Raw genomic sequence first — 19713 nt, forward strand, 5'->3', positions numbered from 1 at the left:
CTTATTATTAAGGAGAAGCCATCAGATTATTTGGAGTAGCAAAGTAGGGCTGTACACCTTAGGAAACTAGCTGAAAGCACAGAAGAAGAAAACAGGATGTGATTTCTAATGACAGGAACCTGTATTTAGGTTTCTTCACTAGACAAAATGATTTGGAGGAGGATTAATCAGACAAAATGTGAATGCCTACCTTTTACTAGTCAGCCTAAGCTTGCTAGGCTGTTGGAGAAATAACTACTGTGCTGACAGTCTATGCTGTGATTCACACTGTCCTAAACTAACGACAAAAAGAGCTCAGATGGATCAAACTCTAGAACCGATGAACTGTTTCTGCAAACAGGAATGAGAGGCTAAGCCAGATCCAATAGAGTGAGCTGGTTGCAATGCTATCACTAAAGTGAAACTTAGCAGAATTTAGCCACCTAAACAATAAACTATAATAAATATTTTCCCCAATGGGACAATAGACAAAACCCCTCATCTCTTTTAAGCACTCTTAAGGTTGTAATCACTTCAGAACTCTACAGCAAAGCTCTGTAAATGTAGAAGTACCCCACAGATCTAAAGCAAGTTCTGCATATGCCTGCAACAATGATACCTACATAAAACACTGAGTGAGAGCTAACCAGGGCCACCTCTCCTCTACTTAGTTAGCTCTACTTAAAAAAGCTTATACCTAATTCTTTCCTAATTTTAGGAAAGTGATCTTCCAGCTGTTCAAGGAGTTATTCAATAGGAGCCCCTGTGAAACTGCTTTCAGGGACGAAGGAACAGATCAGAGCTGGCAGATCTTTAAGGATGCCTTCCGCAGAGTGCAAGAGCTCTCAATCCCCATGTGTAGGAAATCAGGAAAGGAAGACAAGATGTTGGCATGGATGACTTCAGACCACGTGGTAAGACTAAGAGGGAAGAAGGAAATGCACAGGCCGTGGATGCAGGGATAGATATTCTGGGAAGAATATAGGGATATTGCCCACTTGTGTCAGGATGGGGTGAGGGAGGCCAAGGTCCAACTGGAGAGGAACTTGACAAGAGATGCAAAGAATAATAAAAAGGCTTCTGAAGGTATGTGAGCCAGAAAGGGAAGGTCAAGGAAAGTGCACCCCTCTCTGAACACGACTGGCAAAATGGCAATGGCAGACAATGAGAAGGCCGAGGAACTTGACAGCTCTTTGCCTGTCTTCACTGGCAGTCTCTCCTTCACACACCTTCATCCTTGAGCGGATGAAGCTCAAGGCAGAAAGTAGGGGAAGCAAAGTGCTTCCCACTGTCAGCAAAGAATAGATTTGAGAGCCCCTGAGGAATGTGAACATAGAGAGGTCTAAGGGACCTGATAAGATGCATCCCAGAATCCTGATGGAACTGGACAACAGAGTTGCCAAGCTACTCTCCATGCTAACTCAAAAGGCATGGCAGTCAGGTGAAGTCACAAATTACTGGAAAAAGGGAGACATTGCATTTTAAAAAGGGGTAGAAAGGAGGGCCCTGGAAACTACCAACCTGTCAGCCTCACCTCTGTGCCCGGGAAGGGCATGCAACTGACCCCCCAGAAGCTGTGCTAAGGCACATGAAGAACTAGGAGGCAATTTGGGACAGCCAGCACAGCTTCACTGAGGGCAAGTCCTGCCTGACCAACCCAGTGGCCTTCTGTGATGGAGTGACTATACTGGTGGACAAGGGAAGGGCTACAGATGTCATTTATATTCTGTAAGGTCTTTAAAACAGCCCCCTCCAACATCCTTCTCTCTAAATCGGAGAGATACAAATTAGATGGATGGACAGTTCTGTGGATAAGGAATTGGTCGGACGGTTGCATCCAGATGGTAGAGGTCAATGTCTCAGTGTCCTGATGGACACTGGTGATGACTGGCGTTCCTCAGGGGGCAATATTGGGACCAGCACTATTTAATGACATAGAGAGTGAGATCAAGTGCTCTCTCAGCAAATTTGCAGATTACACAAGCTGAGTGGTGCAACTGATGTGCCCAAAGGATGGGATGGCATCCAGAGGGAGCTGTACAAGCTGGAGAAGTGGGCCCATGGGAATCTTGTGAAGTTCAACAAAGCCAAGTGCAAATTGCTGCACCTGGGTCACGGTAACCACTGATACCAGCACAGGCTGGGCATGAACAGACTGAGAGCAGCTCTGCCAGAGGGACTTGGGCGTGCTGGTGGGTGAGAGGCTGGACACGACCCGGCCATGAGCACTCACAGCTCAGGGAGCCAAACGTGTCCTGGGCTGCATCCAGAGCAATGCGGCCGGAAGGGGAGGGAGGGGATTCTGCCCCTCTGCCCTCATGAGAGCACCCCTGAGCACTGTGTCCAGCTCTGGGATCCCCAGCGTAAGGAAGACCTACACCTGCTGAAGCAAGCCCAGAGGAGGACCACAAAAATGATCAGAAGGCTGGAATGCCTTCCTGATGAAGACTGGCTGAGACAGCTGGGGTTCTTCAGCCTGTGGATGAGAAGGCTTTTGAGAGACCTTACTGCAGCCTTTGAGTACCTAAAGAGGGATGATAAGATGGGGAAAATCTTCCTAGCAGGACCTGCAGTGATAGGACCAGGGGTAAAGGTTTTAAACTAAAGGACGGAGATACAGGCTAGATATAAAGAAGAAGATTTTTACAGTGAAGGTGGTGAAACACCAGCACATGGTAGATGCCCCATCCTTGGAAACATTCAAGGTCAAGTCAGACAGGGCTCTGAGCAACTTGAGCTAGTTGAAGCTGTCCTGGCTCTTGGCAGGGTGTAGGACTACACAGGTCCCTTCCAACTCAAACTATTCTGTGATTCCACGATTCTAAATGTACATACAACATGTAAGTGCCTGAATTAAAAAAATAAAATTCTCACAGGACTCCAGGCTGAGGAAGAGGTAGGGCTTCATCTGCACACCTCTTTCCATTTCTTATAAGCCTAAACTGTCATCCCAATGTTTGGTATCAAGATGTAGCAAATACAGCCCTCCAATGGTCTTGAGACGTCAGATGAAGAGCTGCTGATCCGATTCCACAGTCATATACTCAAGTCAGGAAGCTGGTGTACACTGTTGCAACTTTCTTCCTTTGAGGATATGCTCGTGGTTGTATTCAGGCATCTACCCGAATAGTTTACTTCCAGTGGCCAGACTCACTAGTGCTAGTTAAAGTTAAAAAACCTGAAGGTTTGCTCTTCTAAAAAACCCATGTTGCTTACTGTGTAGAAGCACAGTAACCAGAAAATTGGAGACAAGAGCACTTTTCCTTAAGATGTGCAAACTTTTAACAAAAGATCTTAAGGGGACCTTAAACATAAGATCCTTTAACTTTCGTTTTTAATGAAACATTAGGTTAGTGATTTGGAAGCACAACTTAAAACATTTCAAGAAAACACTGATAGGGCTATAACTACATCAATAACTGAATTTAGAGTCAGGAAGCACACTTACATTAAATTCCTGATCCTTGAGAAGAAGAAAGAACCCTATGTAGCAATATCAGTAAGGACTTTCCCACTGCTATTTGATGAACGAAACAACAGATGCTCAGTGGATCCCTGCATCCCAAGACCATGAACAGGAAGTAACTTACTAATTGCATGAGCGTCGTAATGGCTCATTAGGTGAAAATAAATGTGAATTATCTCCAAATTACAATGGCTGCCTTTATTAACAACCCAGGTGACCTAATTGAATACAACAGGACATGAAAACACAGTTACTCTAATTACATGGAAGCAAAACAATGGAAACACCTCATTAGTACTGTTTGAATACACCACGCATAAACCAGTGCATTTACAGCTATAACAGAGGACAAATAAATAATACTTACCAAACACTACTCATATGGTAATACAAGTCAAAACACATACTGGAAGAGACTGAGAAGACTGAGTAAACTACAGAAAACCAACATGTATTAAACATTAGATAATCCTACCTGTGCCCCAGTTGCAATTTCATCTGCAGCTTCGTTCATCACTCCTAATGTTTGAAAAGCAAATACACAGAGCTCCCGTTCACAAACAGTGGGCTATACAAAGAAAGAAAGTTAATTTTGTTTTTTTTCTACTTTTGAGTTCTTGCTTTCAGCATGTCATACCTACAACAAAACCCCCACACAATTAATGCTAATTCTTCATATTTTAACTGCAACTTTAATTTTAAATAATTAATACATATCAATTATTGAGGAAGATACATTAGAGAAACATATTAATAACCTGATGATCAAGAGTGAAGAACTCTAAAACTCCTAAGTACTCAGACAGGCCAAATTTAAAAGAAATCCCAGCACAGTCACAAAACCAAAATTACAGGCATAGTACCCAAACATTTTTAAGACTATCTATCAGAAAACTTCCTACATAATTAAACTTAATGGAGAACAAATCCAGAAGCTAATGGAAGCAGGTTTAGTCTTCATAGCTTCTTACGCTGTTCAGAACACACACAAAACTCTGATCTGAAAGACAAATTTCTTGAAGAGGCTATTTTTAATTTTTGACAATTTAACAAATTATTGATAAACTCTAAGAAAATTCATTATATTTTTACAGCATAAACACTGTATTTTGAAGGGTACTTATTTTAAGAAATAAAGGTACTTCCATTCTTTTTTCAGGTATTAAACAAATAAAAGCCCCTTGTTTTTGAACCAAGTTTTGCCTATTAAAAAAAAATAATTCACAATGTCATCACAAATAAAAAAGCTTTATCTAAACTACATATGAGTGAGAACTGAACATTTTGCCTTCATAAAGCAAACAAAGCAGAAACAAAAAGGAACACAGCTTGACATAAAGAAAATAGGAATGTCTTCACGGGCTTCCAAACTGTTTACAACCCTCACAGCAACTCCATCTTATTTACTGAACGATAATTAGAGGACCAACTTTTTAAAGGCTCAAGTAATATCACACAATGAATTGTTATAAGCGTTCAAAATGAACACACAGCTGAAAGAAATACAAATTAAAACCTTCCTTAAAACTACCCAATAAACACAACCTTTTATGACAATGTTGAAAACAATCAAGAATACTTCCTGGATACTATTTATGTGAATGTATAGTATTAAATTCTAGCTCACTGAAACTTAAACTTATCTTTGCGATACTGAACTTTCGTAACTAAAAGTTCTGAGTCTAGCGATTACAACAATTACTAAAGCATTTGTTGTAGTAGGCTTTGAAGTTCAAGCCACTGCCTCTACAAAGCACTGGCAGAAATGAAAAAAAATTAAGTACACAAAAAATCCCCTAAGATTTAGCTGAATTCTGTTTCAGGCAAGAGCTTTGCCAGTAATAAGCTGTACTTGTAGTCACTTGTTTTGCAACACTTAAAACATTAATTTGCTGGGTTTCAAAGACTCAAGACCTGAATAAACATCTGAAATCTTCTGGATACAATCTCACTCCATTTGCTTTACAAAAGCTATCATCTTTCAAGTCTAATAATGTCACCCATTTGATTTAGTTTATCCGCCATGTTACCTTGCATTAGGCAGCAGATTAAGCCAAACATGATCAAACTCTCTGTGCCATGGCAAGGTGGACAAGAGGTATCTATTATTGTCATTATTCTTGGGTTTTCCACATTTAGAAGATGGTTAAATAATTTTTTCAGTTGGGGAAGCATGTCAGCACTACCACTTTAACTATAATAATCAACAGCATACACAGACTTCCTTTATTTCAGAGCAAGGAATAACTCTGGAATAGCAGAGCAATCTAAATCTGTCATGAAGAAAACTTTTAAGAAAATACTTATTTTTGATATTTACAGTCCAAGCAAAGTAAGTTATCCTGAGACTTAACGATGGCAAAGGGAACACAGGATTTGTCACCTTTACTCTTTTTCCTGCCCCTCTGTTATGATCCCAGAAGTGTCTGAGCATCTGGAAGAGCGAAGTCAGGAAAACAGCCATTGCACTTATGCTTGACATTTGAAAGGCCCTTTTTTTTTTGTCTCAGGCCGATACTAGAGAACTCTAGATAATGAGGAAAAGCAAGACAGCAGAATTTCAGCCCTGAAGTGGAACAGAAACTTCTGTTAGGGTCAATACAATTCTTCTCATTTTATGTATTTGATGAACCTTTCTGTCCCCTATATACTTTGCCAATACAGTACAACGGGGAAACTAATCCCAACCCTTCAGCTAGAGGGACATTTCAAGAGTCTGTCTTCATATATCTAGCCTGGATGCCTTTTAACCCACACTACAGTCATTCAAAAAGCACTTCTGAATACTGTTTCTGAAATTTGTCTCAATTTAACAAAATCAGATGTTTTTAACTTAAATTTCCCACATGTGTTAGCAGTGTTAGTGTTATTTAGCATATTCCAAGAGATGTTGGTATGGCCATTTCTGTGTACTCTACTCCAGTCACTAGTTAAGCTCAACAATTTAAACTGTATAAATCCCTACAAAATGAAAATATTACCTTGGAATTAGGAAGCAAATGTTTGAGGGGGGTCTTGTTTGTCACACACTGTGACTTACCTATTCAGCTTTACATTTCCTTATTTTTGTTTCGCCTGCAATTCTGCCTGCTAGAACCAATGAAAGCATATGAAAACTAAGTTAATAAATCAGTTCTAGAAGGCAAGAAAACCACAAGCTTTACCGGGAAACTGGGATTCAAGGCTGCTCTTAGTCTGCTGTTAATGTTTTGCATGTTGACAGTGTGTTTCCCTTTATGGTGTCCACTTTTCTCTTGTTATAGGATGTGAGCCATTGGGCACAGGAACAGTATTGTTCTGACTTCAGATCATAAATATGAGAAATGCCCCTAGCCACACTAGACAAACAAGAACACTGCCACTAACACATTTATACTACAAATTATATTCCCACGTCATCTTTGGATACTCTTACTTTGGTTCATGTATATGTAATATTCAACAAGCTGAACTTTCTAAGAATTTTTGTGTCTGAACATGAAATATAGATATGTTCTTACTGATGTGGAATTCACATCCACAAATGTACAGATTAACCACCTTTTCTTACATTACTATTTTCCGTTGTTTTCGAAGGGAAAATAGATGACAAAATAGGGTTTAGACACTTAAACATGTATTTCTGAATATGAATTTCATCCTAGGTGCACACAGTGTCACAGATTACAACCACCACCTTGAGGACACAAGCGCTGACAGGCTGGGGGACTTTGTTGTTCACTTCCTGAAGAAGGCAACTGTAATTCCTCTCACCAACACCAACTGCCAGGGTCTCACACAGACTTTATTTTTTCTCTTGAAAATAGAAAATTAACATAAAGCCATTAGTTTTCGCCGAACTATTAGCTAAGTGAAGATCACTGGTGCTGAAATACTATTAGGAGGATCATTATTCCAGTGGGGAAAATCCAGAAAAAAGTAAGACATGGGCAGTTAACCTGAGACTCCAAATGCTTGGTGACAGAACGTAATGACAGAACCAGAAAGCATCTTCTGAATGTTTGAAGTTTTCAGACTTTTCCTTTAGCCACCCCCATTCTTTGCATGATCAGTAGCTCCCACCCAACTGCTGCTGTGGTGAAAAAAGCACAGAGTTCCCATGTGTTACAACGCAAATGTCACTTCTTTCTGCAGTGACTGAGACTGGCAGACACACAAACCACCTACACACTATGATATATCCTGGTTCCTGGACTAATACACTACCTAAAATATTTTGTAGACATTCTTTCTATTTGAAAAAGCTGAAACTTTCACAGTCTGTATCAATCTAGCAACTTTTTAATGTGGGCTGCAGCTGTGCTCAGAGCTTTCCTGTATCCTAAGGGATATCACACAGACACCAATAAGGCTAACATTTATCTGACAGGAGATGCTTCAGGGAAGGCTCATTGCCTCACGCACAGCAAATGTAATAAATGGTGAAGGTGAAACCATTAGTGACCATTCCACTTTTCCTAACGAAAGCAACAGACACGGAAACAAAATGGAACTTCAAATCTCTGTTCCATTTCCTACTTTCCACCATGCCAACTCTTAGTTTTACTGTAAGGTAAACTCTCTGAATGGTCTCTCATATTCATGTGTTACATGGAACACACTGCTCAAAGTCAAGGGAGGTACCACAGCTGCAATCTGATACAACCTGAAGAAAGATGAGAGTAGACAGTGGCTGAGTAAGAAGTGTCACTTGTTCTGTTTGGTTTTGTTTTGCCTGGTTCAAATTTGATTTTCTGTGTTTCTTGGGGATTTTTTCTGCATCTTACACACTTTTAAAAATATATATTTTTACTTCACAGATATAGAAATAAATGCTGAACAAACAAACATTATAGAATGCTAGATGGGCAAGGTGCACTTTGGTAAGTTGTTGGCAACAGGAAAAGCTATACTGCAGTCATTTTACTCTGTCAGTAAAACATAAATTGTTTGAAATCTATTCTATTAAAATACGGGTTGTCGCTGGAAAAGCTTTTTTCATAAAAAGAGATAAAACCAGCCTATATTGTGGAGTAAGGATTAGAAAGACCACAGTGTTATTCCACAAAAATCTTGGAATTACACAAGCATCTTGGCTTAACTCCAGTCTGACTAAACATATTTGTAAACCTAACACTTTCCTCCACAGCTCAGTGATGTTTTTTCTGTTCAAGAAATTTCCCAGGACTAAGCAGCACACTCATTTCTGAGACATCAATGCTTCTGTGTTTTCAGTGGTGTCTTAAGACTTGCATTCAAAGCACAGAGAAATCCAAGACCTCTTCAAGTCAAAAAGAACCCACTGAGGTCAAGATGTCATTCCTAGTAAATAAAACATAACTGGGCACTTTGGGATGAAAAACATTCTAAAAAATGTAGTCTTACTAATGGAAGAAATGTATCAGAATTACAAGACTATGCTTATTTTTACAGCTAAATAACATTAAAAATTACAAATATTGCTTTACAGTATTTTACTGTTCATATTTTATGGGAAGAATATTAAACAGCAGAAATGTCTGCACCAGAGTACAAACTTCAAAGAAACTAGCTGTAATATTTAATTTTGTTGATTTTTCACTAATTCCTCCTTTGTTCTATGGAGGGCTCAGTCTGAGGTTTCAACACAAGATGGCACTCTAAAGAGTGTTTCTTCTTTACTGGGGAAAAAATACTGATACACAGATGGTCTTTTAATTACCTTATTGAATATATTCTGAGATTTTTTTTGTCCCATATAATTGTCTCACAGGTCTTTAAAACCCATTCAATCATGCTGTTCTATCAGTGGCTTTAGTATTTGCAAATGAGGAATTTGGGAAAGTACAGAACAGCAAGAAAGACATTAGCTTTACCAATTACACTATGTAAAAATTGAGTAAGATCGAAGAATTACAGAAAGGCTGAGGTTGGCAGGGTTCTCCAGAGGTCATCTAGTCTAACATCCTTGCTCAAGCACGGTCACCTGGAGTCAGCTGCCCTGAACAGACAGCTTTTGAATTTCTCCACAGATGTGGACACCACAAGCCCTCTGGGAAACTTATTTCCATGCTCAGTCATTTTCAAAAAGGTGAAAAAGGTAAAATGTGTTTCTTGTTTTTCCACTGAAACCTCCTGTGTTTCAGGTTGTATCCTCTGCCTCCTGTCATGTCACCGAACATCACCATAAAGGGCCTGGCCTCATCCTTTTTGCACCCTTCCTTCAAGCGTTTATAGACCTCAGTAAGATCCCACCTGTGCCTTCTTTTTTACAGGCTCTCAGCCTTTCCTCCTATATGATGTGCTCTAGCCCCTTTAATCATCTTAGTGACCCTTCAATGGACTTTCTCCAGCAGCTCCATCCCTTTCTTCTGCTGAGGAGCCCAGAAAGGACACAGCGTGCCCTCACCAGGGCTGCGTGCAGGCAAGATCAGTCTCTCCACACACACACACAGAGAATTCTATTGCTTAAGGTAGCCCAGGATACCATGAACCTTCCACACCACAAGCGCACATTGCTGGCTCATGTTCAAGCTGGTGCCCTTTTCTGCCCAAGCCAAGCTGCTTTCCAGCTTAAACTGGTGCCTGGGTTTGTTCCTGCCCAGCTGCAGGACTTTACGTTTCTCCTAGTTGAACTGCAGGAGGTACCTGGCAGCCCACTGCTCCAGCCTGTCAAGGTCGCTCTGAACAGCACCATCGCTCTGGAGTATCACACACTTCTCCCATTTTTTTCATCATCTGCAAACTCTCTGAGAATACACCCTGAACCATCATCTAGGTGATTAATGAAGCCACTAAACAGGACCGGACGCACTACTGACCCCTGGGGTATACCGTAAGTTGACGACCTCCGAGTAGATTTTACCCCACTGAACATCACACTCTGGGCCCAGACATCCAGCCAGTTTTCAGACTACCCGCCCCATCTCCTAAATCAGCCCACGCATCAACAGATTGTCTAAAAGGATCTCACAGCACACACTGCCAAAAGCCTTACTGAAGTCCAGGCAGACAATATCCACTGCTCTTCCCTCATCTACCAGACCAGTCTCTTCCTCACAGAAGTTTAATCAAGTCAGTCAAGTATGAATTCCCATTGGTAACTATTCATGATGATTTTCTTGTCCTTAATGTGCCTGGATATAGTTTTGAGGCTTAGCTGCTTCATCACCTTCCTACAGATCGAGGTGAGGGTGACCAGCACAGATTTATCTGGATCCTCTCCTTCTTGCCCTTCTTTAAGAGAGAACTGACATTTTCTTTCCTGCAGTCTTCAAATATGATATCACATTTTTATTACACTTCTTTTAATCAAATCCTTAAATATAATAACCACTTTTGTTAATGACTCATGATCTCATCACATAAAATGTTTGTAATAAAAGTACATGCTGAATTCCTAAAACAACTTATTTCTCTGCTATTACACCAGCAAAACTGTTGCATTATTAAAATGCAACTTAGTCCTTCCATAGAATATTCTAGTAATAATAAAAGGAAGAATTTTATACAACATTAAAAAAAGTTAATAGCCTTCTAACATTGAACCAAATAATGTTTAGGTTTCTTTATTACATTCTTAGATCTGCTTTGGAAAATACATTTTTTAGCTAGATGAACCAAACCAGATGGTTGAAAAGGACCTTTAGAGGTCAGTCAGTACTTTTATTCCGTCATACAGTAGTAACTTTATCTAAACTTAATCCAAAATTTTAGATAAAGCTGAAGTAAGTTTTCCTAAACCTTTATCAAACACCATAACAGGTTGCTTAGAGAGGCTGTGCAGTCTCCGTCCTTGGAGATCTTCAAAACCCAGTGAAAGGCAGTGAATGAAACAAATTCCAGTTTCAGGTATTTTTCACTTGAAATACATGCCCCACGTGAAAATATTTCTGTTCTTCAGAATGGGTTTTGTGGAAGTCATTCAACTTTCCTAATTTAATTTCTAATATTTAATCTAATATTGTAGACTGACAGAAATCAGGATGATCTATGTAACTATTTCAACAACAGGGATGTGAATGATATACCAGTGATTGAAAATGTTAGGGAAAAAAAAAAAGCATTTCAGAATATGTTACTGAAACAGTCCAAGTCTAGCCATTAATTACAAACAAATAACAGCCAATTCTCACTCATCTAAACAACTTCTCTGTTGAAAACGAATTCAAAGACAGTAAAATAAAGGCTAATAATTCCAATGACCAGATCCTCACTTTGTTCAGTAGATTTACCAAGTCTGCCTTCTGTGTGTCTCCTCCATAAAACCTGTGTGTGACCTCTCAACAACCCTTTTTCAAAACAGAGCAAGGAGCTACTTCAGAAGCTGGCAGAGATCCTGAGAGCTGTGTAGCACAGGTTGCCTTGAAGGAGGATGCACTGTGATTCTTTATATGAGTTAAGGGAGCTGTTGGGATGTGCAGGCTGCAGTCCCAGCACTTGATAATGATTTCAAAGCCTTTTTTTAATCTTTCTGTGAAAAGTGAAATATGCAGGATTCCGATAATCACTAGAAATGACTGCATGAAACAGTATTGGTCCATGTTATGTAAGAGCTTAAATAAATACTTTTATTCTTAGGATCCATGTATTAATTGCATTTTTCCTCTGCTTTGCAGAACAACTGCAAATCATTCCTCACAGTGATTTCAAGCATTTTCTGATTTTTGTGGTACTCTATGTAAGTGTGTATCTCTAAATATCCAATTCGGCTTTTATAACTTCTGGTGCACTGCAAATAATCCTTAGACCTCACTGTGCTTTTGAAACAAATACAGAAGAACCATGCTATGATGAGAAGTTTCACTCATCCCCATCTTATCTAGGAAAGGTGTGAATACTTACAGGAAAACATTGCCTACTTTACTACTGTGTTTTTTTCTAAAGGGGATGGAATGAAGCAATGGACTCTGGGTCCTTATAAAGAAGAGTGTTACAACTCCATGATACGTTATAGTAGTTTACCAAGACTCCTTCCATTCCAGCGAATCCTTGTTCTTCTCCTTCACAGCAATATAGATGCAGTTCAAATGTGAGGGCATTAGGTTTGGGCATGTTCTAAGGTCACCCACCCCATCTACCTAATGCGTTTTGTTTTCTACACCCACAAACTTCTAGTAAATACACAGGTTTTTTTTATTTTTATTTAACACAAACTGTGTTAAATACACAGTTCCTCTGTGTATTTAACTCTGGTCTTCTGTATTTCAGGGAATTTTGGAGCTCAAAAGACAAATGGCTATTCTCAAAGAATATTCACTTTGCTGTGTTAAGAAATTCCTAAGAGAAATCTGAGAATTTCTTACTTATTTATCTTCAGTAAGCCAATAAAGCAGCCCCTTTATTAATCCTCAATAAGGGACCAAGATGGCCTAACAACACCCAGAGATTTCAATGTACAAAAGGATCCCTGAACCAGCAGGGAACATTAACATGATTAAATAATTACTGAAGCTCTGGACTAAGGCAGATGTCCACTGTAAAAGCATGAAGTCAAACATATGCAATTGTGTCATGCAGCTGTTCTGCAACAGAACCTTCCATACAATGATACATCTGCCATGTGGATCTAGTGCTTAAATTAAGCCATACAAAATGAGATATCTTGTTGTCATCAAGTGGTTGTTATCTTATGGGAGAGAAAAAGTCAAGATTTTTAAAAAGTAACTTAAATTGAAATAGATATTAGAGCCAGACTATTCCCACAGAAAAATTTTTTTAGGAAAATGAAACACAATACTGAGAAGAAAGCTTTCTGAGAGAGATTAAGACACTTTATAAAAGACAAAAATTATAAAAGATAAAATTATAGCCTGCAGAGAGAAAAAACTTTATCTCTCAGTTTCACATGGTTTCTTCAGCTGTTGTGAGCATGAGACATCTGAATTGAGCAAGTCAGTAATAACCAGCACAAAAAACTATGTATAGCATTAAGAGTTTGTAAGTAGGTATAGCACTTCACAGCATTAAAAGACTGTAATTGTTGTGTGATGGCAATTTTGAGGTTTTTAAACTGCATTTATGACAATTAATAAACGACACTATAGTTCAGGAAGGGCACCAGGCTAACATACAGGAGGATTAGAAAATCAAAGTTTTCTGTGGCTTCTTTATAACTGCATGAAACTCCATAAAATACCAGAAAATCAAGCCTACATAAATATTAAAGTATCTTTTCAAGCAATAATTTTATTATGCTTTTATAAATTCATAGGCCTTCTTTGCTGTTGGAAAAAAAGGTCAAAAATATAGAAGGGAAAGTCACCACAAAGGAGACATGAGCCTGTGTGCATCTGTGTGGAGGAACAAAACTTTAAAGGGAGAAGCTGATGAATGGCCCAGAGCTATTTAGTCTGCGGCACCTCTGGTAGCACAGCCTGCTACAGAGAGAGCCTTTGGATGCAGGCATCTGTAGAAAAAGAGATCTGGACACTCTTGCTAAGCACACCATAGCAAGGCACCTACCGTTACAAAACACGGTGAAGTTACTGTGCTGTCAAAACAGAGAACTCTTTACAAAGGTCACGGATCCTCAGTAAGGCTACTCTGCATGTAGACTTGTCTTAAATGAAAGCCTGCTGTATTCTTGTAATAAAAGTACTCTGTTTCTGAGATCTGCTCTTGCAGCAGTACTAAACATAAAATGCTCTTTCTCTTCACGTACATTATATAACTAAACGTGTATGCATGTATGTGTGTGTGCAGCTGAAGCATGTCAATAAAGCTCACAAACTGACTACTTTAAGCTTCCCCTGGCCACTCTCAGGAGAGTGAAGCATAGATTTCCTTAACACACTCTACAGCAAGCTAATGCTCAATTCAAACTGAGATTCTTCCTCACCTTCTACAGAACTGCAAACTCATTAATGGCTCTATATTGCTTATTGAGTCATTCAAGCATACACACAGCATGCTAAATTTCTTCCTGGTATCTAATTTTTCCTAGGTTACATAATGACACTTTCATTTTTCCCAAGCTTGTCAGGTTATGCTCCTTCAAAGGCACTGATGAATATATGTTCAGGGGCAAATATGGTTGCAGCTTCTTCCGTTGTGAAGTGCTGACAAACTCTTAAACAGACAGCTACAAAATGACCCTTCTTGAAACTGAAGACACAAAAGAGTAATTCTCGGACGTTTTAATCTTTATGGTGGGAAAAAAAGAATTAAGACTTCTTTTATTTAGAGCAGATAACTTTCCATTCAGTTTTTTTTTTTAGTAGAATAAATCCTACCATTTGCTTTGACCTATGGATAATAGATAAACTCCAGTAAGCTAAATAATTATGTTTTTCAAACTTTACTCACTCTCCAAACACTACTGACTTTGATTTATCTCATTCTGTCACAGGTAATATACACAGCAGTGCATTCAAAGACAAATAATAAGGAACTCATGCCTTTTTTACAGGTTCTAGTAAGTATTGGCTACTGAAAAGTATGTCAGAAAACCTTAGTTTTAAAAGATAGATATGAGCTTGAAGAAGCAAAAATAACACCTGATTGGATATCCAAAAGTACAGGGGTTTAACCATGACTTTAAACAGCGTTAACTGGATATATGTATGCTTTTTCAAATCCTGCTAGCAGCCTATTTGCACACCCTGCCTGCAGTCAGAATACCTGACCCTGGTGCCAGTCAGTGTCATGGGGAACCACACTGGAGTGATTTCTGCTACCAGGTAGAGCAATAATCCTCCTGAATATAGTTCCATGAAACTATCATAGATGAGGTCTGCTTCAGCTTACGTGCAGTTGCTTCCCACACTGTGCAGAAATTGTCAGGTGTCAGACCATTTGCACACTGGAGTTAAATTTTCCACGGCTTTAATCTTTTAAGGTTATTCATGCTTCCACTGGATGAAGGGCAGGTGAAACAAGAGGATTCTAAACTGCAAGACCAGCCCTAAAGCTAAGAATTGTATTCTGTTTCACAAAGCTGCACTGATCCAGCAGCTCCAGGCAGAATGTGTCTCTCATGACCCATCTTACTCTTTTCCACGGTACACATTCACCAACTGCATGAGAGAGGCTACAATGATCAGCAGGCAAAATTCTGTTCCCAGTCATATGGGAATGAAAGGAAGAGCTGCCTAACTGGCCAGACTTTGTGCATACTGAGCCACAACAGTGCCCCTAGACTAGGCCACTGCTAGATCAGGCACTTCACAGAGCATCTCATTCTACTGCCTTTTTTATCACATTTGAGGGTGGCTCATTTCAGCAGCCTGTGAGCAAAACAAGGTCAGAAAAACTTCACAGAGTGGTGGCATTAACACCAGTGTATGTAAATACCATAGTCATGGCTTGATAAAAGCTCAGGGATGAAGTGTCCTAAGCTTTCAGAAGAACGCCAGTGCACTGGGAAAGCACCCCAATGCACTTCTCTGTGTTACCTGGCTGTGACTACTGCAGCACAAGAGTGTTCAGGGAAATACATGCCCACTTTATATTTCTGTGGTATGATACAAATCTGTTTTCTCTCTCCCTTGCTTCTAAGACCTTTTTTTTTTCAAATTTACAGCAAAATCTAATTCATATGCTTTACAATTTTGCATCTCAGAAGAATATTAGAATGAAACACATTTGAAATAATTCAACAGTTCTCCAACAGGTTTGTAAGGTCCACAGCTATTTAATGCACTATAAAATGTGTTGTTTACCAGCAGACCACTTACCCTCAGCATAGGGCCATTCTGGAACACATGAGGTTCATCACAAACTACACAGTATTCATTCAGCACTGGTATCCGCTGCTCAGCAAATTCAATAGTCTGAGAACAACGAAAATAAGAATAACAACATCTGCTTAAAAATAATTAACAGTCAGCTCATGCTCCACAGTGTTTCATAAATGAGTAAGATATGACATCCTACCTGCACAAGGAAGCCACGGTCTCGCACCGGAATGCATTTTGCACCATAATTTTGCTGCAAGGGAGAAGTTGAGGCAACTTCAGTGTTGGCAGACTAATTATAAGGAAACAGTAAAGCATTTATAAATTTTTGCATGTAAATATGTTAACCAAACAATTTGCAGCTAAAAAGATCTCTCATTTGCATGAACCAGACATTAAAAATAATCAAACCTTTTACTGTTTACTGGGTGTGGGGTAGGTTTTAAGTATTTCTTTTTAGTTCTTAAATCTGATGAAGTATCTCACCATCCCAAAAACTTCAGTCTCAAATGGAAACACCAGTGCCTCCACTCCATCCTAATAAACTATTGGTAACTTCCATTATGCTTTCACTGCGTATTGTCTATCCAAATATGGGCTATATGTTAAGGCTTGAAAGACTACTGTAATTCTCAGCAACGCTGAAAACCTTTTTATTTTGTATGTACTAAGGTCTCACTTCTGCAAACACTGCACTAACAGATCTTTATACTCAGATACTACTCAAATTCTTTTTTTTTCAGCACACAACAATATAAATTAGAAGCAACTTCTATTACAAGAGTCAGTAAGGTTCAGACTTCCCTCCAGATTGACATCTATTTCAATCAAACCTTGTTTTGAATAAGAGATCAGCTCCGTTTACAATGTTTTGGGGGTTTTTTTAATAGGGTTATTTCCTTTCATTTCTCTACTGTTTAATTGCTTAACTGCTTTTCCATTTTTCTTCTGGGCAACAATACTATTTGTATTCATATATGAGAGTAATATTTTAGCTGAGAATTGAAGAGAACTCAGTATCTTGATTCATCACTTCTACATTCCACTGATTTCAAATTGCAGCTAGGCACCCAGGTAACCCATATATCTGGTGCCTGCATATAAAATGTGAAATAAGACTGCTGATGCCCTTCCACTAACATGAGTCAAACTGCACATGTATGTAATGATCTTCCCTCAAAGTAAGTGTATTCGAGCAATAAATTATGGGTAGCTTTACAGGCTGCCAAGCAGGGCTTGCCTTTCTTCCCTATCAGCTGATAACATCAGTGATGAAACTTAGTCAGCTCTTCATTATCTTACAAAAACCAAAGGGACTTTTCCTATTAACGTCAGAAGAGAGAAGTCTTGCTGTGTTAATACATCCTCTGCTGAATCAGAAAAAAGTGCAGCTCTAAACTGCAACAAGTGAAAGTCTGATAGCTCATGTTAAATTAATTTTGCTGTGCACTTCACATAAATCAACCACACACCATATATAAAAATGACCTTATGATAGTTATTCCTGCTTTTAGATCTGATGAGGATAGCTTAAAGCTCACTAAACTAAATTACCATGAAACATAGTGCACTCAACGTAATTTCATTATTTAGAATGCACTATTTTAAACATATGTATGGCATCTAAAGGAAGAATCAGCTTCCAAGGTACCACCAGGCAAAGGGAGTGGAGAGAACTATTTTCTAAACATTTCTCCCCAGATCAAACACAGAAAACAGGCTGGTGCCATGAAAGACTGCAAACAAACCCACTCTTCCTTCTAAAGTAAAAAAGCCATCTTTTAAGAGGCATAGGCAGCAGAATTGATTTTGAGAGCTCTTTCTTAAATGTAAGAGTATGTGCTACCCTTTGTTTTCCCAATCGATCATGTCTCTGGGGAAACTAAGAGGGCCAATGTGGGCCCAATTCTTTGCATGGCCCCTGATGTCCTGCACGTCTGAAGGTTTAACCCTCCACAAATCACAAATGTGCAAGAGGTGAGTGGAACCGTGACTGCATTACTTCCCGTGTGATGATGATGATGATGACAATGATGACGGCAGATGCAAACACCAGAAGAAGGGGTGACATGGCACTCAAACCATCTAATGGACAGTTGCTTCCCCCACGAAGCAAAGGGAAAATGAGAAAAGTCCTGTGCAATCAAGCTAATTTTGCAGCACAGAAGTGCACACTCTGCCTTTTTCCTGCAGGAAGTATGCAGGGAAGGAAATGGGTGACTGAACTTTTCCTATGGCCAGCAGCTGTGCATTGAGCTCCACTCAACACAACACATAAAATCTCTGTCCTGACCACAGCAAATTCTGATTTTATAACTTAAGTGTATGTGCATGCACAGCTGTTTGAATCGTCCTTAAAAAGCTGACTCCATTGCTCTTGTCTTCCAATATGTCCAATATAGTCACTAACATATATCCTAGGTACTAATGACTTCGCATAAAAAGCATAACGCACATCTGGAAAAGAATAGGAGGAGAATGAGTAAAATACAAAAAAATACTACGCACAGCAGCTTGTGAAGGTGTTGATGAAGATGGTGTTAAGATACCAATAAGCCCTGAGGTAAGAGAGAGCCTCCTGCTCTCTGCCATGGTGGACTCCTTGAAAGGCTCCATTTTGGATGATTTAGGGGCATTGGAGTAAGTCTTGCTGAGCAACTTATGATTCTTCAATCCATCCAATTCTTCCATTCTAAGGTTACTGGAGTAGGATCTGCTTAAAAGTTTGTGGGGCTTCAAGGTGCTGTTGTGCTCACATCGAGGATCCCCAGAGCACGACCTATTTAACACCTTATGGGGCTTTAAAGTGATGCACTCCTCCTGCTTGGCAGCTGCAGAGCAAGCACGACTCAGCAGTTTGTGCGATCTAATAGCCATTGTCTGTTCAGCCCTCGGGTCACTCGACAACGAGCGGCCAAAGGTTCTGTGAGATTTTGTGGCACACACATCCTCTGCCTTCACTGTGCTAGAACAAGTCCTTCTCAATAGTTTGTGAGTCTTGGAGATGCCATCCTGTTCTGACTTCAGTTTCGATTTATTTTTACCACAGCCAGGTGGAGGATAACTTGGCGACCTTAGAATAAAGAAGAGGGCAGAGTTGGAGAATAATCAAAATCCTGGGCAAATCAAGTATGATCACACAGATGTAACACTTTTTAAGTGTCACTTGTCTTTATGTTTTTCACTAGTGATAAATGCAGCCCAAACTTTTAAAATAACAGCTGTATGTAAGACATATTCCAATACCAAAACAAACAACTTACTCCTATTTACACACAAACTCATCAATCAAAAAGACAGTTAACTACTTAAGTAGAAGTTAGAGCTGTGACCTTACAGCTTTTTGTAAAGATCTCTGTGTCTCAAAACAAACCAATTGCTGAGGAAATTATCTTTGAAATAGAATCCACATCTTATAACTTATTTTCCTTATCAAAATCTATCTTTTCTCTGTATCATGGCATGATCCCATGAAAGTTATTGTCTTTTGGACAAGGCATAACAAATTCTATGTTCAGATCCAATGGAAGATACCATGAGCAGTGAAACTTGGAGACATTAAATCAAATTTAATTCAGATAAAAAGGACATTATTTTAAAAGCATCATAATAACCTGGGCACCTTGTGAAAGA

General features: G+C 39.3%; 1 protein-coding gene across 2 annotated transcripts in view; it reads right to left on the minus strand.

Moving 5' to 3' along the window:
• Positions 1-19713, minus strand: part of PARP8 (poly(ADP-ribose) polymerase family member 8) — a 132309-nt gene that overhangs the window by 24634 nt on the left and 87962 nt on the right. For both annotated transcript variants that reach the window (XM_039566988.1, XM_039566989.1), the window contains 4 exons: positions 18589-19153; positions 16280-16333; positions 16081-16176; positions 3921-4013 (listed from right to left, as the gene is read on the minus strand). In XM_039566988.1, the coding sequence (XP_039422922.1) occupies positions 3921-4013; positions 16081-16176; positions 16280-16333; positions 18589-19153 (808 nt within the window). The remainder of the gene's footprint in view (positions 1-3920; positions 4014-16080; positions 16177-16279; positions 16334-18588; positions 19154-19713) is intronic.

This window comes from Corvus cornix, chromosome Z, assembly GCF_000738735.6.
Source record: "Corvus cornix cornix isolate S_Up_H32 chromosome Z, ASM73873v5, whole genome shotgun sequence".
In the NCBI taxonomy this organism is placed as follows: domain Eukaryota; kingdom Metazoa; phylum Chordata; class Aves; order Passeriformes; family Corvidae; genus Corvus; species Corvus cornix.